This window comes from Phyllobates terribilis, unplaced genomic scaffold (genome assembly GCF_046119375.1).
Source record: "Phyllobates terribilis strain yellow unplaced genomic scaffold, ASM4611937v1 Scaffold_25__1_contigs__length_18738178, whole genome shotgun sequence".
Taxonomy (NCBI): Eukaryota; Metazoa; Chordata; class Amphibia; order Anura; family Dendrobatidae; genus Phyllobates; species Phyllobates terribilis.
This window is the reverse complement of record NW_027362785.1, coordinates 4,984,853-5,002,125: the sequence shown is the minus strand read 5'-3', so window position 1 is coordinate 5,002,125 and position 17,273 is coordinate 4,984,853. Positions and strand designations below refer to the sequence as shown.

General features: G+C 33.6%; 1 protein-coding gene across 1 annotated transcript in view; it reads left to right on the top strand.

The window, feature by feature from the left end:
* The first annotated feature begins 2,285 nt into the window (after positions 1-2,285).
* GLP2R (glucagon like peptide 2 receptor) overlaps positions 2,286-17,273 on the top strand; it is a 506,477-nt gene continuing 491,489 nt past the window's right edge. The window contains exon 1 of the mRNA XM_073660266.1: positions 2,286-2,676. Within this exon, the coding sequence (XP_073516367.1) occupies positions 2,572-2,676 (105 nt within the window). The 5' untranslated portion in view covers positions 2,286-2,571. The remainder of the gene's footprint in view (positions 2,677-17,273) is intronic.

The following is a 17,273-nucleotide window of genomic DNA, read 5'->3' as shown; positions in this document are numbered from 1 at the left end:
ACGTTGGTGCAGAGAGGAACAGCAGAGCTGGATATGCAGAGTGACACCTAGGACCTAGAACAGCAGAGCTGAGAATGCAAGGGAGGCAATTGTATGTGGAATGATAGAGTTGACTATGAAGAATATCAGCTCAGATTTAGAATGGCAGAGGTGAGTGTGCAGACAGGCACCTTGGATCAGCAGAGACAAGTATGAAGAACTAGGCTTTTTGGTGATGAACTCTGGAGTAAATGCAGCAGAGCGCAACTGTAAAGCAGAGCAGCTCCAGTCAGGAGGACAAATGTAGCAGAGCCCAGTTATGTAGTAGCAGCAAGGATGCCAAGTACCTGAATACTCAGGCGGGATGCTGAGTCTTGAGCTGGCCTAAATAAGGCCTAGAAATATGACAACAGATCTGTGTGCTGGTAACCCGAGGGAGCCGAGCCCGGAGGATGAGGAAGCAGAGCTCGGCCCTGGAAATGGGACAAAGCTAGATCTTGGGGACAGGTAAGGACAGAGGCCGATTATACAGATTTATTGAGCTATCAAGCAACATAAGATGGGAGAACGTCCAGAAATCCTGTAGATGTCTCTATAAGAATGCCGTCTCGAATCCTGGGCCAGCGCTCGGTGACCACCCTAAAATATGGTAATAGGGGCCATTTCTAGACGTCATCCATCATCTATGATATCTGTACAATGAACTTTCTGGGGTAGTATTGATCCCCCTGTAGCATCGGCGTCTCTGCCTCCTGCCCGGCAGAGACGCCGCCCCCCTTTCCGCCGCGGTCCTGCTCCGGCGTATTCTGGCCTCCCTGCAGCTGCTGCTATGCACGCAGCTTCCCTGGCTCCGTGCTTAGAGCGCGCGCGAGCGTGCTCCCTCCCTCTTAAAGGGGCCGCGCGCGCCGTCCTAAAAAGTGCCCAGCCAATGGCCGGAGGACTTCCTCTATAAAAGGCACCTCCTCCAATATGGAGGTGCTCGTGCAAGGTTGTAGCTTTGTGTGTGATACTCTGCTTCAGCCCTCAGGTCCCGCTGCTAGCCTGACTACAAGTCCAGCCCACCAGCCAGACTACAAGTCCAGCCCACCAGCCAGACTACAAGTCCAGCAAGCCAGCCTGACTACAAGTCCAACCCACCAGCCTGACTACAAATCCAGCCCGCCAGCCTGACTACTAGTTCAGTCCGCCTGCTTGTCTACTCACCAGCCCGACAGTCTGTCTACAGTCCAGTCTGCCAGCCTGACTACTAGTCCAATCCGCCTGCTTGTCTACTTTCTAGCCCGACAGTCTGTCTACAGTCCAGTCCGCCAGTCTGTCTATGGGCTCTGTCCGCCTGCTTACCTGGAAGGACCTGCCTGTTACCTGCCGTGCCTACCAGCCAGTCTACCTGGAGGCTCCTGCCTGTTACCTGCCGTGCCTACCAGCCAGCCTACCTGGAGGCTCCTGCCTGTTACCTGCTGTGCCTGCCAGTCCATCTGCCCAGATCACCCGTCAGCCTGCCTGCCGTGCCCTCTGCTGTACCGGTCAGTCACTATCTTCTGACCTGTGGGAGTCACCTGCTCTCATACAAGGTCGGTCCCCAGAGTAGCACCTGGTCCCTCTGCTCGGTTCTTCCCTGGTCACGGAGTCGATTGAGCCGCCGTACGGCCTTGGTTGGTCCGAGTTGATACCTAGTTACGCCCCTGTGGTCCCTCATTGCACCGCAGCACAGAGGTTCAACCACCCGGATCCTTAACACCCCCTCCCGCCATCTCTTATATAACCATTACCGGTCAGACCGCGGCGTCTCCACCAGGAATGTATCCACCAGTGATTTATGTGGAAAGTTTTGCCGCTCGTCCTGGGCTCGGAGTCATATTTTGTCTGCACTTTTCCTGTTCAGAAATGTCTGTGACAGTAAATCAGTGGAGAATATGACCTCTCTGATAGATTTCACGTCCGCAGCATGGACGCCGCGCGCTTCAATCCAAGGTCGAAACTATCTGGAAACGTCAAAAGTGTCACCGGGAGATATTAGTACTGACGGCACCTGAAATACTCTGTGCTGTTGGGGGGGGGGGGGGGGGGCACCCTGCTCCTTCCACAAGCTCAGCACACTCCTCTCCTGAAATACTCTGTGCTGCTGTGGACCTTCCTCCTTCTCAGCCCGTGAACAGTGAATGTGGATACATTTGATGTCATAGGATAATATTGATGATTTTTAGCTCCTGCCCGGCCTCCGGCTGCGTCATTGAGGAACTTATAAACCCCCTTACGGGAAATCCCAAATCTGGATTCCTATTGGATATGCGGATAACAAAAAAAAAAGTGTGGAGACCAGAGAGAACGAGTGTCTGGAGGCTCAGACTGTGCTCCCAGTGCACGGGGGGGCGGCTTCTCCACGCACACACAGAGTTCTAAAAACTTTTTCAAACTTGTGTCCGCTCCAGGAATGTGTTCACGCTGTCCTGGTATGGTGAGAACATTCCGGATTCTTGTAAAAGTGTCATCTGCACAGAAGATTTTTTTATTATTTTTTTTTATATACAAGGTGGAGTCGGTATTAAATAATTAGGACAGACGTGAATATTGGCAATTTTTTATTCTGCAACCATGGGAGAATTTAGAGGCTGCTCAGATGGCGGTAGCCTCCGTGTAACCGGGAAGAGTGGCTTGCGGACCGCCCTGCTCCTGATAATACTACTTCCTATAGAACAGGTAAGAGGATATTTTTTACAAAATTTTTCAATTTACAAATTTCAACATTTTTTTTTTTTTTTATTTTAAATTTGCTTTATTAAAATGTGTCTCAATGTATAAAGTTAGGGTTAATTACGAGGCCAAAAATGATAGCGTACGTTCTTTTAGAAAATTCTATGATAAAAGTAGAATTGTCTAAATTTTTATCTTTTTTAACTCAAAGAAAATTTAGAAAATTCTATTATAAAAATTGTCTAAATTTTTACGTTTTTAAACTCGAAAAAAAATAGAAAATTCTATGATAAAAGTAAAATTGTCTAAATTTTTACCTTTTTAAGTTCGAAGAAAATTTAGAAAATTCTATTATAAAAATTGTCTAAATTTTTACCTTTTTAAACTCGAAGAAAATTTAGAAAATTCTATGATAAAAGTAAAATTGTCTAAATTTTTACCTTTTTAAACTCGAAGAAAATTTAGAAAATTCTATGATAAAAGTAAAATTGTCTAAATTTTTACCTTTTTAAACTCGAAGAAAATTTAGAAAATTCTATAATAAAAGTAAAATTGTCTAAATTTTTACCTTTTTAAACTCGAAGAAAATTTAGAAAATTCTATAATAAAAGTAAAATTGTCTAAATTTTTACCTTTTTAAACTCGAAGAAAATTTAGAAAATTCTATGATAAAAGTAAAATTGTCTAAATTTTTACCTTTTTAAACTCGAAGAAAATGTAGAAAATTCTATAATAAAAGTAAAATTGTCTAAATTTTTACCTTTTTAAACTCGAAGAAAATTTAGAAAATTCTATGATAAAAGTAAAATTGTCTAAATTTTTACCTTTTTAAACTCGAAGAAAATTTAGAAAATTCTATGATAAAAGTAAAATTGTCTAAATTTTTACCTTTTTAAACTCGAAGAAAATTTAGAAAATTCTATGATAAAAGTAAAATTGTCTAAATTTTTACCTTTTTAAACTCGAAGAAAATTTAGAAAATTCTATGATAAAAGTAAAATTGTCTAAATTTTTACCTTTTTAAACTCGAAGAAAATTTAGAAAATTCTATAATAAAAGTAAAATTGTCTAAATTTTTACCTTTTTAAACTCGAAGAAAATTTAGAAAATTCTATAATAAAAGTAAAATTGTCTAAATTTTTACCTTTTTAAACTCGAAGAAAATTTAGAAAATTCTATGATAAAAGTAAAATTGTCTAAATTTTTACCTTTTTAAACTCGAAGAAAATGTAGAAAATTCTATAATAAAAGTAAAATTGTCTAAATTTTTACCTTTTTAAACTCGAAGAAAATTTAGAAAATTCTATGATAAAAGTAAAATTGTCTAAATTTTTACCTTTTTAAACTCGAAGAAAATTTAGAAAATTCTATGATAAAAGTAAAATTGTCTAAATTTTTACCTTTTTAAACTCGAAGAAAATTTAGAAAATTCTATGATAAAAGTAAAATTGTCTAAATTTTTACCTTTTTAAACTCGAAGAAAATTTAGAAAATTCTATGATAAAAGTAAAATTGTCTAAATTTTTACCTTTTTAAACTCGAAGAAAATTTAGCAAATTCTACAATAAAATAATAAAAATTGTAGCAACGTAAAATAAAAATACTATAATTATAGAAAAATAATGAAAAATTTAAAAAAAAATATGAAAAATATAACAATATAAAAAAGTTTGCTCAAACAAATTGAAATGCTACTTGAAAAGTTTTGACGTCCTTCTAGTTGTTGGAACGCTGACATTTTTCTTCCCTGTGTCATGCCGCACTGAGGAATCAACCTTGTCTGAATGTCGAGAGTTGTTTTGCTTTTGTGTTAGGAGATGAATAATGAGCTGCTGACATTTGCCATATGGAAGATTTTTCCTGTTCTCTTTTCAAATGTTACTCAGAGTCTGTAAAGTGTTTTTTTTTTTTTCCGACGTAGGTAAATCCTGCAGATGTTGTCTCTAATGCGCCAAGTACTTTTAGGTCCTACTGAAAAAAAAGTTTTCAAAAGCACGAATCCAAGAAAGAATTTGCTTTTAAGAAAAAATAAATTCTAAAAAAGAAATAAAATGAGAAAAGAAAATTAAAAAAGCATTAGTTGTTCGCATTCGGCTGTAATTGTGAATAAACATACATTTATAAAGTTAAGATCTTAAAAAGCGAAAAAGTGAAATGTTTGTATAAAAAAGGCAGGATAAATCATGAAGAAATGTTTCGGGCACTATTAGCTTTTTCATTGTATCTAATTAACCTTAACGTTAAAAAATCTAATTTTTTTTTAACATTTTACACTTTTTTTAAACTTTAAATAGTAGATTAGTAGTTTTTTTTTTATGGTGCTACCATGTATCGTTTTTGTATTTACTCTTGTCTAAGGACTTGCCCTTTTAATTTAGTAATGGGATAAAAAAAAATTGCCCTTTTTCTGATTGGTGAGTAAAAAAACTTCTTTAAAAGTTTGTTCAGTGATGTTTGGTAAAAGGGGTGGAGCTGTGACAACTTTGGTTTTAAGGTTGTTGAAAGGGTTAAATATTTCTGGGTCATTGTGATAAAGTATGAGCATTGATATGATTTCAGGCCGACCGACGGCGCTGGGTGTTACCTTATAAAGATATCTGGTTTTGGAAGGAGCGAGTCTTATAGAACAGAGCAGCTTCTCTGCCGTCTGCATTCTTAAGTATGATACATTACAATCCTTCTATCATTCCGAGCCTGAACCCCCCTCCCCGAAAGATGAAAAATGGAGCATGACAAGAATCAATGAATCTTTCTTTACAACATTGGCTTAGCCAGATACAGCGAACATTAGAAACAGATTTCATAGAAAATACGGCACCTGCCCCTGAAGAAAAACATTAACCCACTGGAAATAGTTTGTAAAACTGTAAATCTTTAGTTTAGTGGAACATAAAACACAAATAGAACTACTGTAATACTGCATCAATATACATTATAATACCGCCCCTATGTACAAGAATATAACTACTATAATACTGCTCCTATGTACAAGAATATAACTACTATAATACTGCCCCCTATGTACAAGAATATAACTACTATAATACTGCCAGTATATACAAGAATATAAATACTATAATACTGCCCCCTATGTACAAGAATATAACTGCTATAATACTGCCCCTATGTACAAGAATATAACTACTATAATACTGCTCCTATGTACAAGAATATAACTACTATAATACTGCCCCCTATGTACAAGAATATAACTACTATAATACTGCTCCTATGTACAAGAATATAACTACTATAATACTGCTCCTATGTACAAGAATATAACTACTAAAATACTGCCCCCTATGTACAAGAATATAACTAGTATAATACTGGCCCTATGTACAAGAATATAACTACTATAATACTGCTCCTATGTACAAGAATATAACTACTATAATACTGCTCCTATGTACAGGAATATAACTACTATAATACTGCTCCTATGTACAAGAATATAACTATTATAATACTGCCCCTATGTACAAGAATATAACTACTATAATACTGCTCCTATGTACAAGAATATAACTACTATAATACTGCCCCCTATGTACAAGAATATAACTACTATAATACTGCTCCTATGTACAAGAATATAACTACTATAATACTGCCCCCTATGTACAAGAATATAACTGCTATAATACTGCTCCTATGTACAAGAATATAACTACTATAATACTGCCCCTATATACAAGAATATAACTACTATAATACTGCCCCTATATACAAGAATATAACTACTATAATACTGCCCCCTATGTACAAGAATATAACTACTATAATACCGCCCCTATGTACAAGAATATAACTACTATAATACTGCCCCCTATGTACAAGAATATAACTACTATAATACTGCCCCCTATGTACAAGAATATAACTACTATAATACTGCCCCTATGTACAAGAATATAACTACTATAATACTGCCCCTATGTACAAGAATACAACTACTATAATACTGCCCCTATGTACAAGAATATAACTACTATAATACTGCCCCTATATACAAGAATATAACTACTATAATACTGCCCCTATGTACAAGAATATAACTGCTATAATACTGCTCCTATGTACAAGAATATAACTACTATAATACTGCCCCTATATACAAGAATATAACTACTATAATACTGCCCCCAATGTACAAGAATATAACTACTATAATACTGCCCCTATGTACAAGAATATAACTACTATAATACTGCCCCCTATGTACAAGAATATAACTACTATAATACTGCCCCCTATGTACAAGAATATAACTACTATAATACTGCTCCTATGTACAAGAATATAACTACTATAATACTGCTCCTATGTACAAGAATATAACTACTATAATACTGCTCCTATGTACAAGAATATAACTACTATAATACTGCTCCTATGTACAAGAATATAACTACTATAATACTGCCCCTATATACAAGAATATAACTACTATAATACTGCCCCCTATGTACAAGAATATAACTACTATAATACTGCCCCTATGTACAAGAATATAACTACTATAATACTGCCCCCTATGTACAAGAATATAACTACTATAATACTGCCCCCTATGTACAAGAATATAACTACTATAATACTGCTCCTATGTACAAGAATATAACTACTATAATACTGCTCCTATGTACAAGAATATAACTACTATAATACTGCCCCTATATACAAGAATATAACTACTATAATACTGCCCCCTATGTACAAGAATATAACTACTATAATACTGCCCCTATGTACAAGAATATAACTACTATAATACTGCCCCCTATGTACAAGAATATAACTACTATATTACTGCTCCTATGTACAAGAATATAACTACATTAATACTACCCCTATGTACAAGAATATAACTACTATAATACTGCCCCTATATACAAGAATATAACTACTATAATACTGCCCCCTATGTACAAGAATATAACTACTATAATACTGCCCCTATATACAAGAATATAACTACTATAATACTGCCCCCTATGTACAAGAATATAACTACTTTAATACTACCCCTATGTACAAGAATATAACTACTATAATACTGCTCCTATGTACAAGAATATAACTACTATAATACTGCCCCTATATACAAGAATATAACTACTATAATACTGCCCCCTATGTACAAGAATATAACTACTATAATACTGCCCCTATGTACAAGAATATAACTACTATAATACTGCCCCCTATGTACAAGAATATAACTACTATAATACTGCCCCTATGTACAAGAATATAACTACTATAATACTGCTCCTATGTACAAGAATATAACTACTATAATACTGCCCCCTATGTACAAGAATATAACTACTATAATACTGCCCCCTATGTACAAGAATATAACTACTATAATACTGCTCCTATGTACAAGAATATAACTACTATAATACTGCCCCCTATGTACAAGAATATAACTACTATAATACTGCCCCCTATGTACAAGAATATAACTACTATAATACTGCTCCTATGTACAAGAATATAACTACTATAATACTGCCCACTATGTACAAGAATATAACTACTATAATACTGCCCCCTATGTACAAGAATATAACTACTGTAATACTGCTCCTATGTACAAGAATATAACTACTATAATACTGCTCCTATGTACAAGAATATAACTACTATAATACTGCCCCCTATGTACAAGAATATAACTACTATAATACTGCCCCCTATGTACAAGAATATAACTACTGTAATACTGCTCCTATGTACAAGAATGTAACTACTATAATACTGCTCCTATATACAACAATATAACTACTATAATACTGCTCCAATGTACGATACTATAACTACTATAATACTGCTCCTATGTACAGGAATATAACTACTATAATACTGACCCAATGTACAAGAATATAACTACTATAATACTGCCCCCTATGTACAAGAATATAACTACTATAATACTGCTCCTATGTACAAGAATATAACTACTATCATACTGCCCCCTATGTACAAGAATATAACTACTATAATACTGCTCCTATATACAACAATATAACTACTATAATACTGCTCCAATGTACGATACTATAACTACTATAATACTGCCCCCTATGTACAAGAATATAACTACTATAATACTGTCCCCTATGTACAAGAATATAACTACTATAATACTGCCCCCTATGTACAAGAATATAACTACTATAATACTGCTCCTATGTACAAAAATATAACTACTATAATACTGCCCCTATGTACAAGAATATAACTACTATAATACTGCCCCCTATGTACAAGAATATAACTACTATAATACTGCTCCCTATGGACAAGAATATAACTACTATAATACTGCCCCCTATGTACAAGAATATAACTACTATAATACTGCTCCTATGTACAAGAATATAACTACTATAATACTGCCCCCTATGTACAAGAATGTAACTACTATAATACTGCCCCCTATGTACAAGAATATAACTACTATAATACTGCCCCCTATGTACAAGAATATAACTACTATAATACTGCTCCTATGTACAAGAATATAACTACTATAATACTGCCCCCTATGTACAAGAATATAACTACTATAATACTGCCCCCTATGTACAAGAATATAACTACTGTAATACTGCTCCTATGTACAAGAATATAACTACTATAATACTGCTCCTATGTACAAGAATATAACTACTATAATACTGCCCCCTATGTACAAGAATATAACTACTATAATACTGCCCCTATGTACAAGAATATAACTACTATAATATTGCTCCTATGTACAAGAATATAACTACTATAATACTGCTCCTATGTACAAGAATATAACTACAATAATACTGCCCCCTATGTACAAGAATATAACTACTATAATACTGCTCCCTATGTACAAGAATATAACTACTATAATACCGCCCCCTATGTACAAGAATATAACTACTGTAATACTGCCCCCTATGTACAAGAATATAACTACTATAATACTGCTCCCTATGTACAAGAATATAACTACTATAATACTGCCCCTATGTACAAGAATATAACTACTATAATACTGCTCCAATGTACAATACTATAACTACTATAATACTGCTGCTATGTACAAGAATATAACTACTATAATACTGCTCCTATATACAAGAATATAACTACTATAATACTGCTCCTATGTACAAGAATATAACTACAATAATACTGCCCCCTATGTACAAGAATATAACTACTATAATACTGCTCCCTATGTACAAGAATATAACTACTATAATACCGCCCCCTATGTACAAGAATATAACTACTGTAATACTGCCCCCTATGTACAAGTATATAACTACTAAAATACTGCTCCCTATGTACAAGAATATAACTACTATAATACTGCCCCCTATGTGCAAGAATATAACTACTATAATACTGCCCCTATGTACAAGAATATAACTACTATAATACTGCCCCCTATGTACAAGAATATAACTACTATAATACTGCTCCTATGTACAAAAATATAACTACTATAATACTGCCCCTATGTACAAGAATATAACTACTATAATACTGCCCCCTATGTACAAGAATATAACTACTATAATACTGCTCCCTATGGACAAGAATATAACTACTATAATACTGCCCCCTATGTACAAGATTATAACTACTATAATACTGCTCCTATGTACAAGAATATAACTACTATAATACTGCCCCCTATGTACAAGAATGTAACTACTATAATACTGCCCCCTATGTACAAGAATATAACTACTATAATACTGCCCCCTATGTACAAGAATATAACTACTATAATACTGCTCCTATGTACAAGAATATAACTACTATAATACTGCCCCCTATGTACAAGAATGTAACTACTATAATACTGCTCCTATGTACAAGAATATAACTACTATAATACTGCTCCTATATACAACAATATAACTACTATAATACTGCTCCAATGTACGATACTATAACTACTATAATACTGCTCCTATGTACAGGAATATAACTACTATAATACTGCCCCAATGTACAAGAATATAACTACTATAATACTGCCCCCTATGTACAAGAATATAACTACTATAATACTGCCCCCTATGTACAAGAATATAACTACTATAATACTGCTCCTATGTACAAGAATATAACTACTATCATACTGCCCCCTACGTACAAGAATATAACTACTATAATACTGCTCCTATATACAACAATATAACTACTATAATACTGCTCCAATGTACGATACTATAACTACTATAATACTGCCCCCTATGTACAAGAATATAACTACTATATTACTGTCCCCTATGTACAAGAATATAACTACTATAATACTGCCCCCTATGTACAAGAATATAACTACTATAATACTGCTCCTATGTACAAAAATATAACTACTATAATACTGCCCCTATGTACAAGAATATAACTACTATAATACTGCCCCCTATGTACAAGAATATAACTACTATAATACTGCTCCCTATGGACAAGAATATAACTACTATAATACTGCCCCCTATGTACAAGAATATAACTACTATAATACTGCTCCTATGTACAAGATTATAACTACTATAATACTGACCCCTATGTACAAGAATGTAACTACTATAATACTGCCTCCTATGTACAAGAATATAACTACTATAATACTGCCCCCTATGTACAAGAATATAACTACTATAATACTGCTCCTATGTACAAGAATATAACTACTATAATACTGCCCCCTATGTACAAGAATGTAACTACTATAATACTGCCCCCTATGTACAAGAATATAACTACTATAATACTGCTCCTATATACAACAATATAACTACTATAATACTGCTCCAATGTACGATACTATAACTACTATAATACTGCTCCTATGTACAGGAATATAACTACTATAATACTGCCCCAATGTACAAGAATATAACTACTATAATACTGCCCCCTATGTACAAGAATATAACTACCATAATACTCCCCCCTATGTACAAGAATATAACTACTATAATACTGCTCCTATGTACAAGAATACAACTACTATCATACTGCCCCCTATGTACAAGAATATAACTACTATAATACTGCTCCTATATACAACAATATAACTACTATAATACTGCTCCAATGTACGATACTATAACTACTATAATACTGCCCCCTATGTACAAGAATATAACTACTATAATACTGCTCCCTATGTACAAGAATATAACTACTTTAATACTGCCCCCTATGTACAAGAATATAACTACTATAATACTGCCCCCTATGTACAAGAACATAACTACTATAATGCTGTCCCTATGCACAAGAATATAACAACTATAATACTGCCCCCTATGTACAAGAATATAACTACTATAATACTGCCCCTATATACAAGAATATAACTACTATAATACTGCCCCCTATGTACAAGAATATAACTACTATAATACTGCCCCTATGTACAAGAATATAACTACTATAATACTGCCCCCTATGTACAAGAATATAACTACTATAATACTGCCCCCTATGTACAAGAATATAACTACTATAATACTGCTCCTATGTACAAGAATATAACTACTATAATACTGCTCCTATGTACAAGAATATAACTACTATAATACTGCCCCTATATACAAGAATATAACTACTATAATACTGCCCCCTATGTACAAGAATATAACTACTATAATACTGCCCCTATGTACAAGAATATAACTACTATAATACTGCCCCCTATGTACAAGAATATAACTACTATATTACTGCTCCTATGTACAAGAATATAACTACTTTAATACTACCCCTATGTACAAGAATATAACTACTATAATACTGCCCCTATATACAAGAATATAACTACTATAATACTGCCCCCTATGTACAAGAATATAACTACTATAATACTGCCCCTATATACAAGAATATAACTACTATAATACTGCCCCCTATGTACAAGAATATAACTACTTTAATACTACCACTATGTACAAGAATATAACTACTATAATACTGCTCCTATGTACAAGAATATAACTACTATAATACTGCCCCTATATACAAGAATATAACTGCTATAATACTGCCCCCTATGTACAAGAATATAACTACTATAATACTGCCCCTATGTACAAGAATATAACTACTATAATACTGCCCCCTATGTACAAGAATATAACTACTATAATACTGCCCCTATGTACAAGAATATAACTACTATAATACTGCTCCTATGTACAAGAATATAACTACTATAATACTGCCCCCTATGTACAAGAATATAACTACTATAATACTGCCCCCTATGTACAAGAATATAACTACTATAATACTGCTCCTATGTACAAGAATATAACTACTATAATACTGCCCCCTATGTACAAGAATATAACTACTATAATACTGCCCCCTATGTACAAGAATATAACTACTATAATACTGCTCCTATGTACAAGAATATAACTACTATAATACTGCCCCCTATGTACAAGAATATAACTACTATAATACTGCCCCCTATGTACAAGAATATAACTACTATAATACTGCCCCCTATGTACAAGAATATAACTACTGTAATACTGCTCCTATGTACAAGAATATAACTACTATAATACTGCTCCTATGTACAAGAATATAACTACTATAATACTGCTCCAATGTACGATACTATAACTACTATAATACTGCTCCTATGTACAGGAATATAACTACTATAATACTGCCCCAATGTACAAGAATATAACTACTATAATACTGCCCCCTATGTACAAGAATATAACTACTATAATACTGCTCCTATGTACAAGAATATAACTACTATCATACTGCCCCCTATGTACAAGAATATAACTACTATAATACTGCTCCTATATACAACAATATAACTACTATAATACTGCTCCAATGTACGATACTATAACTACTATAATACTGCCCCCTATGTACAAGAATATAACTACTATAATACTGTCCCCTATGTACAAGAATATAACTACTATAATACTGCCCCCTATGTACAAGAATATAACTACTATAATACTGCTCCTATGTACAAAAATATAACTACTATAATACTGCCCCTATGTACAAGAATATAACTACTATAATACTGCCCCCTATGTACAAGAATATAACTACTATAATACTGCTCCCTATGGACAAGAATATAACTACTATAATACTGCCCCCTATGTACAAGAATATAACTACTATAATACTGCTCCTATGTACAAGAATATAACTACTATAATACTGCCCCCTATGTACAAGAATGTAACTACTATAATACTGCCCCCTATGTACAAGAATATAACTACTATAATACTGCCCCCTATGTACAAGAATATAACTACTATAATACTGCCCCCTATGTACAAGAATATAACTACTATAATACTGCCCCCTATGTACAAGAATATAACTACTATAATACTGCTCCTATGTACAAGAATATAACTACTATAATACTGCTCCTATGTACAAGAATATAACTACAATAATACTGCCCCCTATGTACAAGAATATAACTACTATAATACTGCTCCTATGTACAAGAATATAACTACTATCATACTGCCCCCTATGTACAAGAATATAACTACTATAATACTGCTCCTATATACAACAATATAACTACTATAATACTGCTCCAATGTACGATACTATAACTACTATAATACTGCCCCCTATGTACAAGAATATAACTACTATAATACTGCTCGCAAGAATATAACTACTTTAATACTGCCCCCTATGTACAAGAATATAACTACTATAATACTGCCCCCTATGTACAAGAACATAACTACTATAATGCTGTCCCTATGCACAAGAATATAACAACTATAATACTGCCCCCTATGTACAAGAATATAACTACTATAATACTGCTCCAATGTACGATACTATAACTACTATAATACTGCCCCCTATGTACAAGAATATAACTACTATAATACTGCTCGCAAGAATATAACTACTATAATACTGCCCCCTATGTACAAGAATATAACTACTATAATACTGCTCCTATGTACAAGAATATAACTACTATCATACTGCCCCCTATGTACAAGAATATAACTACTATAATACTGCTCCTATATACAACAATATAACTACTATAATACTGCTCCAATGTACGATACTATAACTACTATAATACTGCCCCCTATGTACAAGAATATAACTACTATAATACTGTCCCCTATGTACAAGAATATAACTACTATAATACTGCCCCCTATGTACAAGAATATAACTACTATAATACTGCTCCTATGTACAAAAATATAACTACTATAATACTGCCCCTATGTACAAGAATATAACTACTATAATACTGCCCCCTATGTACAAGAATATAACTACTATAATACTGCTCCCTATGGACAAGAATATAACTACTATAATACTGCCCCCTATGTACAAGAATATAACTACTATAATACTGCTCCTATGTACAAGAATATAACTACTATAATACTGCCCCCTATGTACAAGAATGTAACTACTATAATACTGCCCCCTATGTACAAGAATATAACTACTATAATACTGCCCCCTATGTACAAGAATATAACTACTATAATACTGCCCCCTATGTACAAGAATATAACTACTATAATACTGCCCCCTATGTACAAGAATATAACTACTATAATACTGCTCCTATGTACAAGAATATAACTACTATAATACTGCTCCTATGTACAAGAATATAACTACAATAATACTGCCCCTATGTACAAGAATATAACTACTATAATACTGCTCCCTATGTACAAGAATATAACTACTATAATACTGCCCCCTATGTACAAGAATATAACTACTATAATACTGCCCCCTATGTACAAGAATATAACTACTGTAATACTGCTCCTATGTACAAGAATATAACTACTATAATACTGCTCCTATGTACAAGAATATAACTACTATAATACTGCCCCCTATGTACAAGAATATAACTACTATAATACTGCCCCCTATGTACAAGAATATAACTACTATAATACTGCTCCTATGTACAAGAATATAACTACTATAATATTGCTCCTATGTACAAGAATATAACTACTATAATACTGCTCCTATGTACAAGAATATAACTACTATAATACTGCCCCCTATGTACAAGAATATAACTACTATAATACTGCTCCCTATGTACAAGAATATAACTACTATAATACCGCCCCCTATGTACAAGAATATAACTACCGTAATACTGCCCCCTATGTACAAGAATATAACTACTATAATACTGCTCCCTATGTACAAGAATATAACTACTATAATACTGCCCCCTATGTGCAAGAATATAACTACTATAATACTGCCCCTATGTACAAGAATATAACTACTATAATACTGCTCCAATGTACAATACTATAACTACTATAATACTGTTCCTATGTACAAGAATATAACTACTATAATACTGCTGCTATGTACAAGAATATAACTACTATAATACTGCTCCTATATACAAGAATATAACTACTATAATACTGCTCCTATGTACAAGAATATAACTACAATAATACTGCCCCCTATGTACAAGAATATAACTACTTTAATACTGCTCCCTATGTACAAGAATATAACTACTATAATACCGCCCCCTATGTACAAGAATATAACTACTGTAATACTGCCCCCTATGTACAAGTATATAACTACTATAATACTGCTCCCTATGTACAAGAATATAGCTACTATAATACTGCCCCCTATGTGCAAGAATATAACTACTATAATACTGCCCCTATGTACAAGAATATAACTACTATAATACTGCTCCAATGTACAATACTATAACTACTATAATACTGTTCCTATGTACAAGAATATAACTACTATAATACTGCTGCTATGTACAAGAATATAACTACTATAATACTGCTCCTATGTACAAGAATATAACTACTATAATACTGTCCCCTATGTACAAGAATATAACTACTATAATACTGTCCCCTATGTACAAGAATATAACTACTATAATACTGCTCCTATGTACAAAAATATAACTACTATAATACTGCCCCTATGTACAAGAATATAACTACTATAATACTGCCCCCTATGTACAAGAATATAACTACTATAATACTGCTCCCTATGGACAAGAATATAACTACTATAATACTGCCCCCTATGTACAAGATTATAATTACTATAATACTGCTCCTATGTACAAGAATATAACTACTATAATACTGCCCCCTATGTACAAGAATGTAACTACTATAATACTGCCCCCTATGTACAAGAATATAACTACTATAATACTGCCCCCTATGTACAAGAATATAACTACTATAATACTGCTCCTATGTACAAGAATATAACTACTATAATACTGCCCCCTATGTACAAGAATGTAACTACTATAATACTGCCCCCTATGTACAAGAATGTAACTACTATAATACTGCTCCAATGTACGATACTATAACTACTATAATACTGCTCCTATGTACAGGAATATAACTACTATAATACTGCCCCAATGTACAAGAATATAACTACTATAATACTGCCCCCTATGTACAAGAATATAACTACTATAATACTGCCCCCTATGTACAAGAATATAACTACTATAA